Source organism: Gadus chalcogrammus, chromosome 19 (assembly GCF_026213295.1).
Source record: "Gadus chalcogrammus isolate NIFS_2021 chromosome 19, NIFS_Gcha_1.0, whole genome shotgun sequence".
Classification (NCBI taxonomy): domain Eukaryota; kingdom Metazoa; phylum Chordata; class Actinopteri; order Gadiformes; family Gadidae; genus Gadus; species Gadus chalcogrammus.
Window position 1 is genome coordinate 12,823,956 of NC_079430.1, and position 18,958 is coordinate 12,842,913.

An 18,958-nucleotide genomic window follows, 5' to 3' on the forward strand; every position below is an offset into this window, starting at 1 on the left:
TCTCTCTCCTCCTCCACCCCTCTCTCGCCATCCCTCTTCCACCCTCTCTCTCCTCCTCCTCCTCCCCCTCCTCCTCCTGCAGGAGTGTGCACGTGGTCCTTAGAGGAAGCCCCCCAGGCAGAGCAGCAGCATCACGTGCACACCCAGCAGGTAGAGGGAGAGCAGCAGGGGGGTCCGCTGGCGGGAGCACAGCGCCGCCCGCAGCATCCGCTTCAGGGAGGCCCCGCCCCTCCGCGTCTGGAGGAGGGAAACACATGAGAGAGTGAACACATGAGGGAGTGAACACATGAGGGAGTGATGAACACATGAGGGAGTGATGAACACATGAGGGAGTGAACACACGAGGGAGTGAACGCACGAGGGAGTGAACGCACGAGGGAGTGAAGAACACATGAGAGTGAACAAATGAGGGACAGATCGCATGAGGGAGTGATGAACGCATGATGGAGTGATGAACACATGAGGGAGTGATGAACACATGAGGGAGTGATGAACACGTGAGAGTGAACAAATGAGGGAGTGAACAAATGAGGGAGTGATGAACGCATGATGGAGTGATGAACACATGAGGGAGTGATGAACACATGAGGGAGTGATGAACACATGAGGGAGTGATGAACACATGAGAGAGTGAACACATGAGGGAGTGATGAATGCATGAGGGAGTGAACACATGAGGGAGTGAACGCATGAGGGAGTGAACTCATGAGGGAGTGAACACACAAGGGAGTGAACACATGAATCAAGGTGATGGTTGATGGTAAATGATCCGTGTTCAGCTGCAGGTTCTCGTCTTGTCCAACTCATTGCTCAGAGGATGGTCCAGAGTGCTGCTCTGTAATCAGCAGGTGATCTTACCTGTCGAACGGCGCCCCCTGGTGTCTCGATGAGCACGGCGGTGTCTGAGTGGGTGTCGCGGGCAGACAGCCACTCCCCCTGCTCGTTGCTAGGGACAGAGGAACACACCGACCATTCAGATTCTGACAGTCTAATTAATGAATCAGATCCATAAGGGACAGCCATCAGATAACGGTCCAGGATTCAGAGGACACCTTCTGGGCTGGGATCAAAAAACCAGGACACCGTCCACCATCCTGCAAACTACCACTGTTCACTTAGAGGCTGTTACATCTACGAAAACAATCCTACAGGGAGAGACAGGGACTCTGGAGGTGTGGTGCATTCTGGGAGGTGTAGTGCACTCTGGGAGGTGTGGTGTACTATGGGAGGTGTGGTGCACTCTGGGAGGCGTGGTGCACTCTGGGAGGTGTGGTGCACTCGGGGAGGCGTGGTGCACTCGGGGAGGTGTGGTGCACTCTGGGAGGTGTGGTGCACTCTGGGAGGTGTGGTGCACTCTGGGAGGTGTGGTGCACTCTGGGAGGTGTGGTGCACGCTGGGAGGTGTAGTGCACTCTGGGAGGTGTGGTTACCGTTGGAGTTGGCCCCGGGCGAGGAGGAGCTGCTCTTCAACTGCGGCCCTCTGCTCGGACTCCTCGTCCAGCCTGATGACAGACACAGACAGACGCAGAGACACGGACAGACGCAGACACACGGAAAGACGCAGACACACGGACAGACGCAGACGCACGCAGAGACACGGACAGACGCAGACACAAGGATAGACACACACAAACAAACACCAATATATATTATAATAATATTTTGTTGTAATATATTTGGTGGGCTCATATATTTAACTTCTGACCTAAGAGTGCATGCTTTTGTAAGCAAGGGTGGTACCAGTGGGAATGGAACCCCTAACCCTGTCTCAGTTAATGCCTTGCTCTACAGGTTGAGCCAGACAGGGACTCTGACCCCTGACCCTGCAGTGAGGAGAGGCATTGAAGGGGGTGGGGTACCTCCTGCGGAGCTCCTTGACCTCCTCCAGGCTGACGTGGGTCTGCGGTGGGGCAATCCGCTCCTGGGGGGCTCCGGGGGCGCTGTCCGTCTCCTGGGTTCCCTGGTGACCGATAACAACCTCAGAACGTCACACATTGAGCACCATATGACAGATGACCAACTCCACTTCTCTATACACCACATCAGTGCGTACCTGGGTCTGGTACCCCTCCTGGGGGGCGGGGCGGGGCTTGGAGGAGAGGCGGGCCTCCTCCAGCAGCGCCCCCATGTGGCTGAGCTGCTGGTCGCGGTGGGAGAGCGCGGCCATGGTCTGTTGCTCGCGCTGCTCCAGCTGGGACAGCCAGTCGGCACGCTCCACCCTGTGGGGGGGGGGGGGGGGGGGGAGGAGGAGGAGAGGCTCACACACGCTCAGAGAGACCAACATGAGACCCTTCTAAGGGCGTAATTTCCTGAGTAGTGTTTTACATCCTGTGGTAGGTGAGGGTACTGCAGGGGGGCGTGGCATTAGCCTTGAAAAGACAATGACAGAAAAAGGAATGATAACTGAAAAACTATTTGATTAAATGTTGAAATAGGAACATGATGGCTTCATATTTTCTTCTAAAACGTCTCTTTTTGTGTATTCCGTCACACGTGTTCCATTGTAATCTTTTGTTGTTGGTGTTGCCTTCCTGAACCCTACGATACGATCTATAAAGATGGCCAGCATGATGATGCCTACCGCAGCATCTCCACCTCCTGCCTCCCGGTCACAACCGTTTCCTCCAGCTGCCGGACGGCCCCCATCAGGTCCTCCGCCCGGGTCCTCTCCTCCGTCAGCTCCTGGCTCACCTTGATCAGCTCCCCCGCCCCCAGCCGCACCCGCTCCGCCTGCAGCCGCTGCAGCTCCACCCCCTGCTGCTGCACCTGCTCCAGCTGGGGAGGCAGCAAGGTGGGTTCAGAACACAATTTCGGGTTAGACCACAAGGTGGGGTTAGAGGAAGACCACAAGGTGGGGTTAGAGGAAGACCACAAGGTGGGGTTAGACCACAAGGTGGGGTTAGAGGAAGACCACAAGGTGGGGTTAGACCATAAGGTGGGGTTAGAGGAAGACCACAAGGTGGGGTTAGACCACAAGGTGGGGTTAGAGGAAGACCACAAGGTGGGGTTAGACCATAAGGTGGGGTTAGAGGAAGACCACAAGGTGGGGTTAGACCATAAGGTGGGGTTAGAGGAAGACCACAAGGTGGGGTTAGACCATAAGGTGGGGTTAGAGGAAGACCACAAGGTGGGGTTAGAGAACCACAAGGAGGGGTTATACCACAGGGTGGGGTTAGAACACAAGGTGGAGGAGGAAGACCACAAGGTGGGGTGAGAGGAAGACCACACGTTGGGGTTTGAGGAATACAAGGTGGGGTGAGAGGAAGACCACGAGGTGGGGTTAGACCACAGGGTGGGGTTAGACCACAAGGTGGGCTTAGACCACAAGGTGGGGTTAGACCACAGGGTGGGGTTAGAGTACATCATGCACTACAAGGTCCCAGGTTGTTCATCATAACAAGGCATTTCAAAATCTATCCAGAATAGGCTGATGAACCCACCAGTCGCTCCCGGTCGTTCTGCAGGGCCTGCAGGGCGTTCTTCAGGCTCCACACCTCTCCGGTGGCGGACCCTCCTCCACCCCCAGGAGGGCTGCTGGGAGGGGACTGGCCCGGCCCCGCCCGCTGCACCTCCTCCAGCCGCAGCCCCAGCTCGTGGGCCCGGGCCTCCGACTGCTCCCGGCTGTCCTGCAGCGAGGCCATGGCCTTCCCGAAGGCCTGGTTCTCCGCCCTCAGCCGGGTGGAGGCCTCCTTCTCCTCCAGCAGCCTCTGCTCCACCATCAGCAGGTCGCGGGCCAGCTCCGCCACGCGCTCCTGGGCGTTCTCCGACTCGGTGCGCATCACGCCGTCGCCCCACCGCAGCTCCGCCAGCTCCCTGCCCCGCGCCTCCTTCCCCCGCGTCTCCTCCTGCAGGGCCTCCTCCAGCGCCTCCGCCCGCCGCCTGGCCGCCTGCAGCTGCTCCCTCAGCTTCTCCACCTCCGCCCCCGGCGCGTCCGGCCCCGCCCCCGCCCCCGCCGGGTCGGCGGACCGGGAGAGCGTCTCCCTCTCCGCGACGGCCCCTTCCCCTCGCCCCTCGCCCAGGCTGCGGACCTGCTGCTCCAGGGCGGCGATGCGCTCGCGCTGGGCCGCCTGCGCCTGGCGGTGCTGGGACTCCTTCAGGGTGAGCACCTGGTTCAGCTCCTCGCGGTAGTTGTGGAGCTGGGAGGCCAGCTTGGCCCGCTCGGCGTGCAGGTCGTCCCGCTGGCCCAGCAGGCCGCGCAGCTCCTCCTTCAGTCCGTTGTTCTCCCCGGCCGCCTCTTGGATCAGCCCGTCCTTCTCCATCATCACCTGGGGACGCAGACAGGCTCAGGGGGGGGGGGGGAAGGCCAGACTGTGGTGGGAGACCTGCTCTGGGTTTCAATGACAACAGCATCTCGGACGCGGTGTGTTTCGAGTTTAAAGACGATCAAGCACATCAGGGCTGAACTCATGTGTCGGACTGAGGAACCCAGGCTGTTTTGTTCCCATGTATGTTACCCCCTCTATCCCCTAGACTAGAGGGTCCCTACACAGGCTGTTCCGTGCCCGTGTATGTTACCCCCTCCATCCCCTAGACTCGAGGATGTGGAAGCAACCACTGACGTACCTGCAGATGCTTCTCCTCCAGCTGCTTGTAGGAGAGCAGGGTGAGGTCCCGGTCGTCCTGCAGGGACACCATGGCCTTCATGAAGGAGTCCAGCCTGGCCTTACTGAGGCTGCTCTCCTCCTCCGTCTTCCCCAGCCTCTCCTCCAGCTCCCGGGCCTCCGCCCTCCTCTGCTCCAGCGCTGCCTCCGCCTCCTGCGCCCGGCCTTCTGCCTCGGCCCGGGCCTCCTCCGCCGCCTGCAGCCCAACGGGGGGAGAAGGGCAGGCTTCAACGAGGCTGAACGTAGCTCGGCCACGTGGGATGCGTACGCGTCTATACTTCATTTGGTTTATATAGCGCTTGTCTAGGTGCTAAAGGACACTTGACATGTGTCCCTAAAATGCCCTAATTGTAATTGACATCGATAAGTCAAAAACCTATCATAGGTCAAGGCAATGCAAAAGTAAAATAACGAAAACAGAAAAACATTAACCGTAGTAAAACAGTTTTGTGATCAGGGTGTTTGATTCCCTGCCATAAGTCCAGGGTCAGGACCCCAATGTCTAATGTTAAAACCCGAGATGCCCATTCCTGCTCCTTAAACTTGCTTTGAATGAAAGCGTCTGCTAAACGGCTGACTAGTCCAAGGGAACACTAAACCATCCCCCACCTGAGCGACGGCCTGCTCCCGCTCTCCCAGCAGCTCCATCTCCCGCCGCTCCTTCTCACTCAGCTCCGTCTGCAGCGTCTCCAGCAGCGCCTTGGAGGAGCGCAGGTCTGTCTCCAGCTGCTCCACGTGGAGGCAGAGCCGGCTCTCCTCCGCCTCCCTCTCCCCCAGAGCCGCCCGGGCCCGCTCCACCTCTCCCTGGAGCCTCTCCACCGCCTCCTCCAGGGCCTGCTTCCCTTGGCGGAGCCCCTCCACCTCGCTGCCCAGCGCACGGCACTCTGCCTGGGCGCTCTGCAGCTGGGCAGTGGCCTCCTGGAGCCTCACCCGCTCCAGCTCCAGGGAAGTCTTGACCTCTTGCATCTTCTTGTCCTCTTCCTCCAGTCTCAACTGCTGCTCTGTGTTGGTTTGCTCTAGCCTGGAGAAAGAAGCACAGCCACATGGACTAATGTCATCTTGCGTACAACCTACTCCACTCCATCAAGTCGATTTACTCCAATAACTAACGGGGGACCAAGCAATAAACAAGCTCTTACCTCTTCACGGTCGCCTGCAGCTCCTCTCTCAGGGAGGTCTCTTTCTGAAGCTGTTCAGAGAGGTCCCTGGCCCGGGCCTCGCCCTGCCGCACCTCGGACTCCTTCCCCTGGAGGGTGTCGCTGAAGCGCGTCTCCCACTGCCGCACCTCGTCCAGCACGCGGTCCCGGTCGTCCTGCAGCGAGGACATGCAGCGCGAGAACGCCGCCAGCCTGGCCAGAGACTCGTCCAGGCGGGCCTGCATCTCCTGAGCCTGCCTCTCCGCTCCTGCCGCGACCTCCCGGGCCTGCAGGTTGGCCTCCTCCTCCTTGTCCCGGTCTCTGTAGGCCTCCTCCAGCCTCAGCTCGATCTCCTTCAGCTCTGCGCCGAGCCGGTACCTCACGGCGTCCAGGGTGTTCTCCGCCTCGGACTTGATCAGGTCCTCCCTCTGTAGGGTCGCCCGCTCGAACGCCTCCTTCTCAGCCAAGGCCTTTGCCGCGCTCTTCTGGGCCTCGTCCAGCTGGGATTTACACTGAGCCAGCTCCACCTCGCTGCTCGTCAGCTGCTCCAGGGTCTTGGAGTACTCCAGTTGGGCCTGGTCCAGCTGTTTCTGGAGCTCCTGGCGGCCCATCTGCAGGGCCTTGTTGTCCCGGCCCAGCTCGCTGATCCTCTCCTGGTACTTGATGCTGTCGTTCTGCAGCTGCCGCATCTCCAGCTGCTTCTCCCTCAGCAGCTCCTCCAGCTGGCGGGTCCTGTTCTGGCTGCCCTCCCGGACCCTCTTGGCGGACCGCAGCTGCTGCTCCAGCTCCCTCTGCTTGCCCGACTCGGCTTCGGCCTCGGCGCGTTCCCTGTGGGCCTGCCTCTTGTCCTCCTCCAGCCGGGAGGCGCGGTCCGTCTCGCTCTGGGCCTGGGCCTCCAGCTCCGCCCGCTCCCTCTCCAGCCTCTCCACCTCCCGCTGGAGGTCCGCCAGGCGCTCCCGGGCGTCGCCCACCTCCTGCTGGTAGCCAGCAATACTGCCGTTGAGCCTGGCCAGCTGGTTCATCAGACGCTCTTCCAGGTCGTCTTTCTCAGCCTCCAGACTCCTGCGCAGCTCTTTGAGCTGAGCTTCCTTTCTGGAACTTTCCTCAACAATAGTCTTCTCCTTCTCTTGGACCTCTTGGAGACTCTGCTGTAGAGAGGCGGTGAGGCTCTGATCCTTCTCTTTGAGAACCTCAAGTTGCTGTTCTAAAGAGGCCAAGGCGGTCTCTACCTCCTGTCTCTGTTCCCTCTCTGTTGCAAGAAGTTCCTCCAAATCCCTAATTTTGTCCTTAAGTAAAGCCTGCTTCATGTCGGTCGACTCCGTCTGTATTGTCTGCTCAGTTGGTTCGGACTCTGATTTAGTTTCCACTGGTGTCCCTTCATCCGGGGTTTCACATTTGGCCTCAAGTTCATATTTTTCTTGAGGTTGACTACCAACAGCTCCTTCTATATTAGCTTGAGCCGTGAGTGTTGCAGACTGTTGGGCTACAATAGACTCCTCCACCATATCTCCAGAGTCCAATGAGGAGGCGGTCTGACCCTGGTCTTTCTCAGCCTGCTGGGTCAGTTGTTCTGTTAAGTCTGCAACCTGCCTTACCAAAGAGTCTCTTTCTTCTACCGTTGCCTCAAACTTCACTTTCAAAGCTTCTCGTTCTCCTCGAAGTCTTTCCAACTCGACCTTCACTTTATCACCATCTCTCCTTCCTCCCTTCCTCTCATCTATGTCCCGAAGCCTCTCGTTCTCCTCCTCCAGATCCAGGATTTTGTGCTGCTTTGTTTTGGCAAACTTTCTCATCTTGTCTTTGATCAGATCCACTTCTTTGTGAGCCTCTTCGACCTGCTTCTCGGCATCCTGCCTGGCAACCTCGTGTGACCGTATCTTGGAGGCCAGCTCCTGCCTCTCCTGCCTGGCAGCCTCAAGGACCCGCCTCACGCGCTCGGCCTCATCGCTGACGTTCTCATAGGACTTCAGCAGAGTCTCATACTCCTCTTTCATGCTCTGGATCTTGTCCTGCAAATCCCTGCATGTCCTAGCGGCCTCCTCTTTAGCAAACTTCACTTCCTTCTGACAAGCATCCTTCTCTGATAGTATGCCTTCCATAGCCAGCTTGAGGCTCTCACAGGAAGACCCAAGACTCTGGTTCTCCACCAAGGTACGGTCGACCTCCTCTATTAACTTCACCTTCTCTGCTCGTAGCTTCTCCAGCTCAGTGTCCCTTTCCTCCGTGTTCTTCGTCAACCTGGCGATGACCTTTTCTTTACTGGCAAGCTCCTCTTTCTGGGTCTTGTTTTCTTTGAGGACATCCTTGCGGGAGATCAGAGCAGCCTGGAGCTTGCGCTGGAGTTTCTGGACTTTGGCTTCGCTGTCTTTCTCTTCCTCCTGCTTCAGTGGGACCTCACTCTCAAGTCGCAGGGATTTCTCCTGTTCCGCCTTGAGGTCTTCCTGTAAAGAAAGGATGAGCTGGTCTTTCTGGGACACTGTGGTCTGAATGATCCGTAGCAGTGCGTTCTGCTCACCCAGCTGCTGGCTCAATTCCTGGATTTCTTGATTCTTATTATCAAGGAACAACTTGAACTCCTCCATTTCTGCCTGCAGGTTTGTAACAGATGACTCACAGGCCACTTTAACTGTGTTCTCCATTTCCAGTTTAATAGTTTCGGCATAGGATTCCGCTTGGGTGAACTTCTCTCTTAGAGTTTGTATTTCGGCTGAGAGAACATCTGCCTGCTTTTCCCTTTCTCTGAAGCCTTCAAGCTCTTTGCCCAGGTCCTCCAGTTCCGTCTCCTTTTGTGACAGGGCAGTCCTAGTGTACTGCAATTTCTCCTCCAACTCGGTACGGGCCGTCTGCGATACCTGATACTCTTCCCTGAGCTTTTCCAGCGACATGTCCGTTTCTGAAGAGGAAGCTGTACCTTCATCTTGACGAAGGGCTTTCTCCTGGTGCTGCGCAGCTGAATCACCCTCAGGAGCTGCGAAGTCAACCCAATCCTCTTGGACCCAACCACCTGCTTCTGGTTTCTGTGGTTCTTCAGCCGCCGGAGGGGCCTGACACGCCAGTGCCTCCGTATCGGAGGCCACATTGTTAAGTGCCACCACCTTCTCCAGATCTCTTAGTTTGGTCAGAAGGTCCTGGTTCTCCCCACTCTGCCCCTCGAAGCGCCCCATGAGGTCGTTGTACTCTTCCTTCTGCTGTTTCAGCTGCTCCCGATGGTGCCTGTCCTTTTCTTTGGCCTTGCGTATCGTCTCTTTTCGAGACTCCTGGGCGTCGAGGAGTTTCTTGTGGAGCGCTTCACACTCCGACTGAAGGGAGGCGAGTTGGGACCTGAGCGCGGTGGCTTCAGGAGGCTCGTCGGCCTGGAGGGGCTGTGGAGCTTCCACGCTCCGACTAGCATTGAGGTTTTCCGAGAGAAGCTGATCCTGTTGGCTGATCCTCTGCTCCAGGAACTCAACTTCTTGTTCTTTAGACTTCAAGGATTGCTGGACCGTATTGAGCATGGCTTCCAATGCCTGGATCTCTTGACTGGTGTATTTGTACGCTGTTGGTGAACTACCAGAAGGCTCCACTGTTGTGGTCTCATCTGATTTCCCCTCCTCTCGTTTTTTGGCATCTCCCTCAAAGTCTGCCACCTTCCTCATCAGCTCCTTCCGCTGCAGCAGAGCCAATTGAAGTTTCTTCTTCATGTTTCCTAGTTGCGTTTCCAGAGCCTGTTTGTCTTTTCGCAAAATACCGATTTCATCTTCACCCACTGAGCTTTCAGGGTTTGTTTGGTTTTCCTTTTCTCTGACTTTCTCCAACTCAGATATCTGCTCTTTCAGTTGTTTGACTTCACTACTGATTGCAAACTTTTCCTCTCCAGCCTGGAGAAGTTTGGCAGACATGCCGTCACACAGCTCTGACATCTCTTGCTCTTTCTCCGTCAATCTGAGCTGCAGTGTGTTGATTTCAAAGTCCTTCTCTACCAACGACGCGTTGTTAACGTCGGCACACTGGGAGTTCTCCAGCAGGCTGCTCTCCATGTCTTGAAGCTTGCGTTCCAGCTCAGATGACAGAAGCTCTCGGTCCTCCAACCGAATGCAGAGCAGGCCGGCCTGAACCTCCTGCTCAGAGAGGGCCTGTTGTGCTCTTTCAAGGTCGCTCTGAAGGTCCTGAATCTTATGCTCCTTGGCTTCGCTCTCAGCTTTCCAAACGGTGATCTGTTCCTCCAAGAGGCTCATCTCCATGGTTTCTCTTTCTGCCGGACCTCGTTGAGTGAGTGCATCTAGTTCCTCTCTGGCGGAATGGAGCTCCTCGTCAAAGCGTCTGACCTGAGACTCTGCCTCTTCCTTAGCGGATAACAACTCGTTCTTCTCTTCCTCCAAGCTCAAGATCCTCTCCTGGGACACCTTTGAGGTCTCTCTGAGTGCCTGGAGCTCGGCAAGGAGCTCGCTGTACCTCCTCTGGAGTTCCTCAGCGAGGGCCTGGGCAAAGACCTGCCCGGCGGGATGACCGGGGCCCCCCCCCTGCTGAGGGAGCTGGACCTGCACCGTCTCACGGATGACGACGGAGGAGCCCTCCACCCGTACCGTGGTGGTCTCCTGCGCCACACTGGACTCCTCCCAGGACTGCACCTGTAGCTGGCCAACGTCCTGCAGGACCGACGGCCACTCCTGGCTCCCGTCCTGGTTGACGGCGTCCAGCATCGTCCAGCTGCTGTGAGCGACCTCAGAGTCCGTGCTGGTGACCATCTCGTCCGAGGACGCCCCCTTGGAGCCCTCGGGGGAGTCCGACTGCGGCTGGAGGAGCTCCGGGCTGCTGCCGTTATCGGGGGACAGGACGGGGGAGTCCTCAGCCACCAGGGTGGTGTCTTCCTCCTGAGACTCATCCAGGCAGTCGGGGTCGGCCGGGACCCCGTCGGAGGGGGTCGCGGGGGCGTGGCCTTCCTGTTCTGTGATGTGGTCCGATGGTTCGGCTGCTGCAACGCTGGACGTTTGGTCCCGAGTTAGAGCGAGGGATCCCCTCAGGGCGGCAAGCTCGCTGTCCTTCTCCAGTAACTGCTGCTCCAGAGACAGGATGTGGGCTGGTGGGAAAACACAACATGAAGAAAAACCGGGGTCAAATCCTATGTTTGCTAGTCTCCACCAAACAGATTTGGTGGAGCTTCCACTCTCATTCAGGAGCAGGCAGCGATACTTCAGAGTGGGTTTTGGTACATTACCAATCATTGATATGGACTAACCTAACCTAATAAAATATAATTGCATGCAAGTTGTTTAGGCATTGACCCATGGTCAAAGCCTAAACAACTCTACACTCTCCTGCACTCTAATATACATGAAATCACTTTGTGATTGTGAGTGTTAAAGTCAGTATTGAAAAGCCATTCGTGTCCTCATTAAGAGGTTATCAATAATGAATCTATTTAATCATCTCCTTATTCTGCTGGTTAAAATGAAGATACCTGTGATTACCTTTCTCAGACCCGGATGAGTCGAGCTCTGATGATTCAGTGGCTGGCTGGACTGGTGATTCAGTGGCTGGCTGGACCGGTGATTCAGTGGACATCTAAGAGAGACAAACACAACTTGATTTACTACTAGTAATTCCCTGGTATTGCAACTCACCAAATCAGACCGTCGCACTACGGTTTATAAAGACTGTGTTTCATCGTGTTAACAAAGTCGATGGAGTGATTTCTCCAGAGTGCAGCAATCACATCTCCTGAGTAACGATCAGCCCGGTCTTCCAATGACCTCATTAACATATTATGTTCTAATTAGATATGGAATATTAACCATGTCCAAGGCTGAAATACAACCAGAGGAATATAATCAGCACCTTAAGATAAAAGATCTAAGCCAACGGTGGCTCAATCGCCCAGTCATCAGTGGTGGATATAAAATATAAATCTAGAAAGAAAAGTGTGCATTGTCTTCACGTGTTGACAGGCAACAAACCCTTAAGCGTTTTGGCCTCCTCTCTCAAGAATCCAGAAACGCAATTTACTGTAAAACTTGCATTACGAGTGCAGTATAAATGTTGGTTTGAAAAGAAAACCATGGCGTGGCGTTTGCCCCTCATCAGGGTGTTGTGGTTGAGGCCTACCATTCCCGTCTCCTCCAGAGTTTTCTTAACAGTGCCTCCCTCCTGCCACGATATTTTTGCATCCAGTTGCTCTGAAACCCACAAGATTCATCACATATCAAAACCAACAAGGACCACGAATGATGGAAGGATGGAACTGTCTCTGAGACTCAAGAGAGTGCAGTGAAACAACCACAGTTTAAATAAAAGCCTATATAGAGTCAAACGAGATCAGTTCCTTACCCTGCAGGAACTCCACTGTGTGGGTGAGCTGCTGGCAGGGCTCCTCCTTCTGCGTGCTCACCCTGGCCCCGAGGGCATCCATTCTGCCCTGGGACAGGGACCGATCCCTGGGTGTAGAGCCGTCCTCCGCTGCCTCAGGCCCCTCTTCTAGAGCCAGGGGGCACTGGCCCAGCCTCAGGCTCTCCTCCTCCAGCCTCTCCGGTCCGCTCTCCAGGCTGCTGCGCTGAGCACTGAGATCCCCCTTCATCTCTGCTCGGCGGCTCTCTGCTGTGAGCTCCGCCTCCTTCACCCCAGCCAGCTCTGACTCCAGCCTGGCCACCTCCTTCTTCTGCTCCTCCAGGGCCTCCTGGCTGGCGCTGAGAGCCCAGTACTCTGCCTCCCTCAGGGAGGCCAGCTCCGACTCCAGCCTGGACACCTCTGCCTTATCGCTCTCCCAGGCCGCCATGTTGGATCTGAGGGCTTCAAGCTCAGCCATGTCGGATCTTAGGGCTTCAAGCTCAGCCATGTTGGATCTGAGGGCCTCAAGTTCAGCCATGTTGGATCTGAGGGTTTCCAGCTCCACCTTCTCAATCGCCCAGGCCTCCATGTTGGATCTAAGGGCTTCAAGCTCAGCCATGTTGGATCTGAGGGCCTCAAGTTCAGCCATGTTGGATCTGAGGGTTTCCAGCTCCACCTTCTCAATCGCCCAGGCCTCCATGTTGGATCTGAGGGCTTCAAGCTCAGCCATGTTGGATCCGAGGGCCTCAAGTTCAGCCATGTTGGATCTAAGGGCTTCCAGCTCCACCTTCTCCATCTCCCAGGCCTCCATGTTGGATCTGAGGGCTTTAAGCTCCATCCTCTCAGACTCCCAGGCATCCATGTTGGATCTGAGGGCTTCAAACTCAGCCATGTTGGATCTGAGGGTTTCCAGCTCTACCTTCTCCATCGCCCAGGCCTCCATGTTGGATCTATGGGCTTCCAGCTCCACCTTCTCTATGGCCCAGGCCTCCATGTTGGATCTGAGGGCCTCCAGCTCCACCTTCTCCATGGCCCAGGCCTCCATGTTGGATCTGAGTGCTCCCAGTTCCTCCTGCGCTCCGCTGAGCTCCAGGGTCCACCTCCGGCGTTCCTCCTCCCTCCTCCTGTCCGACTCGCCCAGCTCCTCGTCCATCTGCCTGAACTGAGCGGTGAGGATCTGAAGAGCAAGAAGAAGAGGAAGCGAGGAAGTGAGACCCCTAACGCTCTGATCCCCATCTCCTCATCTTATGTATTACTGATATTTACCATCTAGTTATATAGAGGACAAGTTATCCAAAGTGACAGACAGGGAGTTACATGACAACAAGGACCAGGTAGGCGTCAAGGCCTGTTATGGGTTATTATGTCCCCTCCATTTCAATAAGTGCAAATATATTCATGAGAAGTCATGTTTTCCTACAGCTATGTATGGTTAAAAACATTCATCCCAGAAAAAACTTTTTGGCCCAGTATTAGCTATTGTGGATTTAAGTCTGCAGAAACAGACTTGGACTCGTTTAATTTTTTTGATTCCGCATTTTTTTGATTTTTTGTCTCCTTCACGAAAGTCCAAACATAAGGGTGGAAGCAGCTCTGATACCAGTCTGTTGATTCACTTGTTCCTCCCCAGTACTGGATTTTAGATGGACCCAAAATTTGGCTGTCCCTTAATAAATAAATAAATAATAAAAAGTTATATATATATATATATATATATATTTCTTAAATAAAAACCTTTTGGCTGGGTGCCTTTTGACCTTAAGCCACTAGAATAAACTGCCCCCAAGTAAACAATAAAACAAATCCCTGATCTAGATCTACGTATGCTAGCTCATGACCCGTTTAGCTAGCAGCATCGTTCAGCCTAATGACGTGGTAGATCCTTTGAATCAGAGCATCACGGAGGACACGGATCAGCCCCAGAAAGGCATCCAGTCAGGCCGAACCTGTTTCTGCTGGTCGGCGCTCGCCACCTCCTGCTGCAGGAGCTCCAACTCCAGGGAGCGTGAATGCAAAGCCGCACCCAGCTCCTCACAACGCTGCAGGGACAGCTGCAGGGCCTGGGGAACACACAAGGATTACATATCAGGGCACAAAACAAACACACACACACACACACACACAGGTATAACATATCAGGGACAAAAAAAACACATACCGGTACACACACGTATAACATATCAGGGACACTAAACACACACACACACAAACGTATTACATATCAGGGACACAACAGACACAGATACACATATATAACACGTCAGGGACACGAAGCAGACACATATCACACACCAGGGACACAACACACAGACAAACATGATGCAGTTTAACTGCATGTATTGACGCTGATCAACTTTATTGAGAACGTACTGTGTAATACTAATAACTAACATAACGACTACCAGTCCTATTAATGCTAATAACATTAACCATCTTATTATTATTATTATTAGTAGTAGTATTTTTACATTCAACATAAGGCAGCGAGCTCAAGAACCACATTGTGCATGGGGTCAGAGGTGACGAGTGGAGGTCAGGGTTCGTGTACCTTCTGAAGCTCAGGGTCAGCCTGAGACGCCACCGTCATAATTTCCTCCTCCTGCTTCTGAATCTGCTCCTGGAAACGCACGTCCTTCTCACACAGCACGGCCTGCAGCACCCTCAGCTACACACACACACACACACACACCGTTGAAGTTACTGTCTAACCCCTACCGGTTTCTTAAAGACTCTGTATTCACTCTCCAACGCCTCTGGCAGAGCACCAGAGGGCCGTGGTACTGATGGTACCTGTTCAGTGTGGGCCGTCTCTCTCTCCTGGAGGAGCTGCTGGGTGGTCTCGAGTCTCTGGAGGAGGTCCCTGCTGGCTGCCTCCTCCTCCCCCAGCCTGGTCCTCAGAGCCCGGACCTCCTCCTCCACCTCCGGCCCCCCAGTGAAGGAGCTGTCTGGACTCTGTGATTGTGAGAGTGGAAACATATGGCGTCTGATAGTAATGATTCAGTTATAATGGTAAAGGACATTTCTTAGGCCAACCTCTTCAAATTTCAATCATAATATTATCAATATATATCTCTGATAAGAATATAGAAATTGTAATATAATGCACTTAATAATATAAATCCATAGCAATATACTATATATTTTTACAATATATTTCATAGCCTGTCCCTCACAGCATGGCCTGTCACTCACATCGAGGCCTGTCACTCACATCGAGGCAAGTCAATTGACAGGGCGGCCTGTCACTGACAGCGCGGCCTGTCACTCACAGCGCGGCCTGTCACTCACAGCGCGGCCTGTCACTCACAGCGCGGCCTGTCACTCACAGCGCGGCCTGTCACTCACAGCGTGGCCTGTCACTCACCGCCGGCCCTGTCTGGCCCTTCAGCTCATGGATCTGTTTGTTGAGGGCGACCATCTTGGCTTTGGCCTGCAGCTTGAGTTTAGTGAAGCGGGCCTCAGCTGTGTCCTTCTCACTCTGGAACGAGAACAAACACAATACACACTCAACAGGCAGCTGGAAATATAACACACACACACAAACAATTGCCCCCCCATCCACACAAACCCACCCACACCATCATCATCAACACTTGCTGCAGTTTGAAAATATAGCTGCTCTGTCGTATTCAGTCTTTTGACCATCTTCACACAGAGTGACACATGACGGTCAGACGGTTTGGGCCCACGCTCCAGAGTCCTGCCCCCTTGCTCCAGTGTCCCGCCCCTTAGAGACCCACCTCCTCGTTCCAGAGTCCCGCCCCCTCGCACCAGAGTCCCGCCACTCAGATTCCCGCCCCCTCGTTCCAGAGTCCCGCCCCCTCACTCCAGAGTCCCGCCCCCTCGCTCCAGAGTCCCAGCCCCTCAGAGACCCGTCCTTTCAGAGTCCCGTCCCCTTAGAGACCCACCTCCTCGTTCCAGAATCCCGCCACCTCGCTCCAGAGTCCTGCCCCCTCAGAGTCCTGTCCCTCAGAGAGCCCGCCCCCTCTCAGAGACCCCACCCCAGTGGCGTCACTAGGTTGTTTCATTCGGGGCTAAATCCCCGGAAATCATTTAATTTGCCCCGAACATTATTTCTTTTAAAAAGAAAAATCAACTTTTTATTTTTTTTTTTTGCTTCCTTTACACTAGAAACAAACATGGGGATTCCAGAGGCATCTCAAAATAAAGTAGCCTAGTCCTTCTTGCAAGAAAATAAACTGACTGTTGTTGAGTGAATCAATCTATCCTATCCACAGTCGTATACACATTTACTCTGAAATACTTGAATGGAACTTTAGATGTCTTGGGATAGGCAGGTAGCTATTTAAAGCTATGATAAACTGCATATTTTGTGTATTTAGGTAAAGCATTATGAAATTTAAAATGCTCATTATGAAATGAAAATGAAATTTGCATGCGCAATAAAGCATGCAAAAAAAATTCACTCCAGCTACGCACACATTTTCCCTCTCCCTCTGGGCTAAGCCCCGGGTATTTCCAAAACCTAGAAACGGCCCTGCCCCAGCCCCATCAGAGACCCGCCCCCTCAGAGTCCCGCCCCCTCAGAGTCCCGCCCCCTCAGAGCCACCTGTATCTGGCTGTCTCTCTGCGCCAGCTGGGTGTCCTTGTCTCGGACCAGCTCCTTCAGCTGCACCACCAGCTGCTCCAGGTGGGCGAGCCGCTCCGCCGTCTCCTCAGACGCCTCCCAGCCGGGGGCCTCTGAGGGCCCGGGCTGCTGGGGAACCAGCCCATCCTGGAGGGCAGACACACACACAACATTTCACCATGGGTAGCATATGAGCATGCATCAGCCACGGTGTGTGTGTGTGAAGGCCACACACACACACAAAATGAGAACAAATATTAGTGTACGCTTCTATCAGGAGTGTCTCACACACACAGCTTGATGACACTGGTGTACACCCTTATGTTCTGATGTCCACGTTAACAGAAGACTTATGGAGACACTGGAGAGGGATCGGTAAGTGTAGACGGCCGACGGGTTACACTTAGCGGTCTGTCTGTCTGTCTGTCTGTCTGTCTGTCTGTGTCTGTGTGTGTGTGTGTGTGTGTGTGTGTGTGTGTGTGTGTGTGTGTGTGTGTGTGTGTGTGTGTGTGTGTGTGTGTGTGTGTGTGTGTGTACCTGTGGGTCTCCATCAGGGGCCTCTTCTCCAGAGAGCTCCTGGAGGACTGAGGCCAGCCGGTTAAACATCACGCTGTCGACAGAAACGACAATGAGCACAAATCTTTACTTTATTCTTTAATCTCATTTGCAGATCGTGTGCGGATGGCGCCATAACATGGTGCCATCTTTTACCATGTTGAGGTCATATCCAAAAGGACAATTTTAAATGTCTTCTGTCTGGGTTAATTTGATTCCTTTAGAAAAGGTAATCTTATGTTTGTCATATCTTAGAGTTAAGTGGTAACTTTGTGAAATACAAAATATTAAATGATACCGAATCGACCTCCTTGAAGGGTTACAACCGAAGAGATTGAGATGCCAGAACACATTCTACAACTTGACCAGATTACACTTTTCTTAATTATTAAAATAAAATGCATCCACCAAACCACAACCAAAACACACACGAGTGACTCCGGAGAACCACGAGTCTCCCGGAACCAGGACCCAAACAGACACGAGTTACACCGGAGAACTACGAGTCTCCCCGAACCCTTGGACTCCGGAGTGCGGCTGCGTCACTCTTGTGTGAGCAGTAGGGCTGAGTGTAGCTGCTAACGGCTAACAACGAGCTGCGGATACAGTAAGGACGTCCGGCTCTTTAACACCGAATGACCCCAACCTGCGGTTGACCTGACCCGTAGATCACCACCTGATCGGTGGTTCCGAGGGTAGATGAGCTGCTTTGCTAACGCAGGATCCGTTTAGCAGCCTTAATAAGTACACTTGTTTTTGAGCGGCTCCGGGTGTGTTTTATAGATCGCTTGACAGTTTGCTGCTGGCGGCATGGTAATTCTGTTTTAGAAAGGGGACGATGTACTGACCTGTACGAGTGGCTCCAGGTGAACGGATCTTTATTGGGTCTGTTTCCTCGGTTCAGGACATGGCCACATCACCAAAGTCTCCGGAAGCGAAGCTTGCTGCGCTGCGATTGGACACGAAGTAAGGGATCATCCGCCAACTCCTAGAGACTGTTTACCGTAAACTCATTCCCTCGGCCAGGGATCGTCCGCATGATATCTTCGTGTGGGAAACGCAAAATGCGTTACTAATTCAGCTTTGAATCCACACCCATGTTGCCTGAGAGCTGAACTATTATTTGGACGGCCTCCAGCTGGCATCAGACCACTCCCATGGAAGTTCACAAGCAAAGTGTCACACTGGTGGTCAACCACTGCAGACAGTTAGGGCGGAGCCTGCTGCTGCTCGCCCACTACACCACAGTGTTCGTGACCTTCATGGTTCGCAGTGTGGAGTGGATGACCGAGGCCATGAGGTGGACCACGCTCTTTGCCGAGAACACAGTTTCTGTGTTTGATTCTGTCTACAACTATCTAACCCGGGGGAAGAGGGGGGCTGTGGCCCCAGAGGTCTACCCTGCTGCCACCACTGGAGGTCTGGACTCACGGAGACGCCAGGCCTAATGAGCAGCGACACCAGGCCTAACGAGGAGACACCAGGCCTAACGAGCTCAGAGACACCAGGCCTAACGAGGAGAGACCAGGCCTAACGAGCTCAGAGACACCAGGCCTAACGAGCTCAGAGACACCAGGCCTAACGAGGAGACACCAGGCCTGACGAGCTCAGAGACACCAGGCCTAACGAGGAGAGACCAGGCCAAACGAGCTCAGAGACACCAGGCCTAACGAGCTCAGAGACACCAGGCCTCAAGGCTCGTTAGGATTTAAGGCTCGTTAGGATTTAAGGCTCGTTAGGCCTTAAGGCTCGTTAGGCCTTAAAGTTTGTTAGGTCTTA

At 54.2% G+C, this 18,958-nt stretch overlaps 1 protein-coding gene across 1 annotated transcript; it reads right to left on the reverse strand.

The window, feature by feature from the left end:
- Positions 1-64: 64 nt before the first annotated feature.
- golgb1 (golgin B1) lies at positions 65-18,356 on the reverse strand. The gene is made up of 20 exons (XM_056578119.1): positions 18,028-18,356; positions 17,162-17,234; positions 16,607-16,771; positions 15,401-15,514; positions 14,827-14,988; positions 14,585-14,701; positions 13,983-14,096; positions 12,040-13,213; positions 11,818-11,888; positions 11,184-11,277; positions 5,740-10,792; positions 5,210-5,621; positions 4,563-4,796; positions 3,440-4,264; positions 2,581-2,774; positions 2,053-2,218; positions 1,859-1,959; positions 1,430-1,501; positions 859-946; positions 65-237 (listed from the first exon to the last, which is right to left on the reverse strand). The coding sequence occupies exons 2-20, from the start codon at positions 17,228-17,230 to the stop codon at positions 100-102; spliced, it is 9,363 nt and encodes a 3,120-aa protein (XP_056434094.1). The 5' UTR covers positions 17,231-17,234; positions 18,028-18,356; the 3' UTR covers positions 65-99.
- Between the last annotated feature and the right edge of the window lie 602 nt (positions 18,357-18,958).

Coding starts and splice junctions, on each gene's coding strand:
- golgb1 (XM_056578119.1), bottom strand. CDS start 17,230: ATGTTTAACCGGCTGGCCTCAGTCCTCCAGGAGCTCTCTGGAGAAGAG. Junction 4,797..5,209: donor GGGAGCAGGCCGTCGCTCAG/GTGGGGGATGGT, acceptor GTTGGGCTGCAG/GCGGCGGAGGAGGCCCGGGC. Junction 1,960..2,052: donor AGGAGGGGTACCAGACCCAG/GTACGCACTGAT, acceptor ATCGGTCACCAG/GGAACCCAGGAGACGGACAG.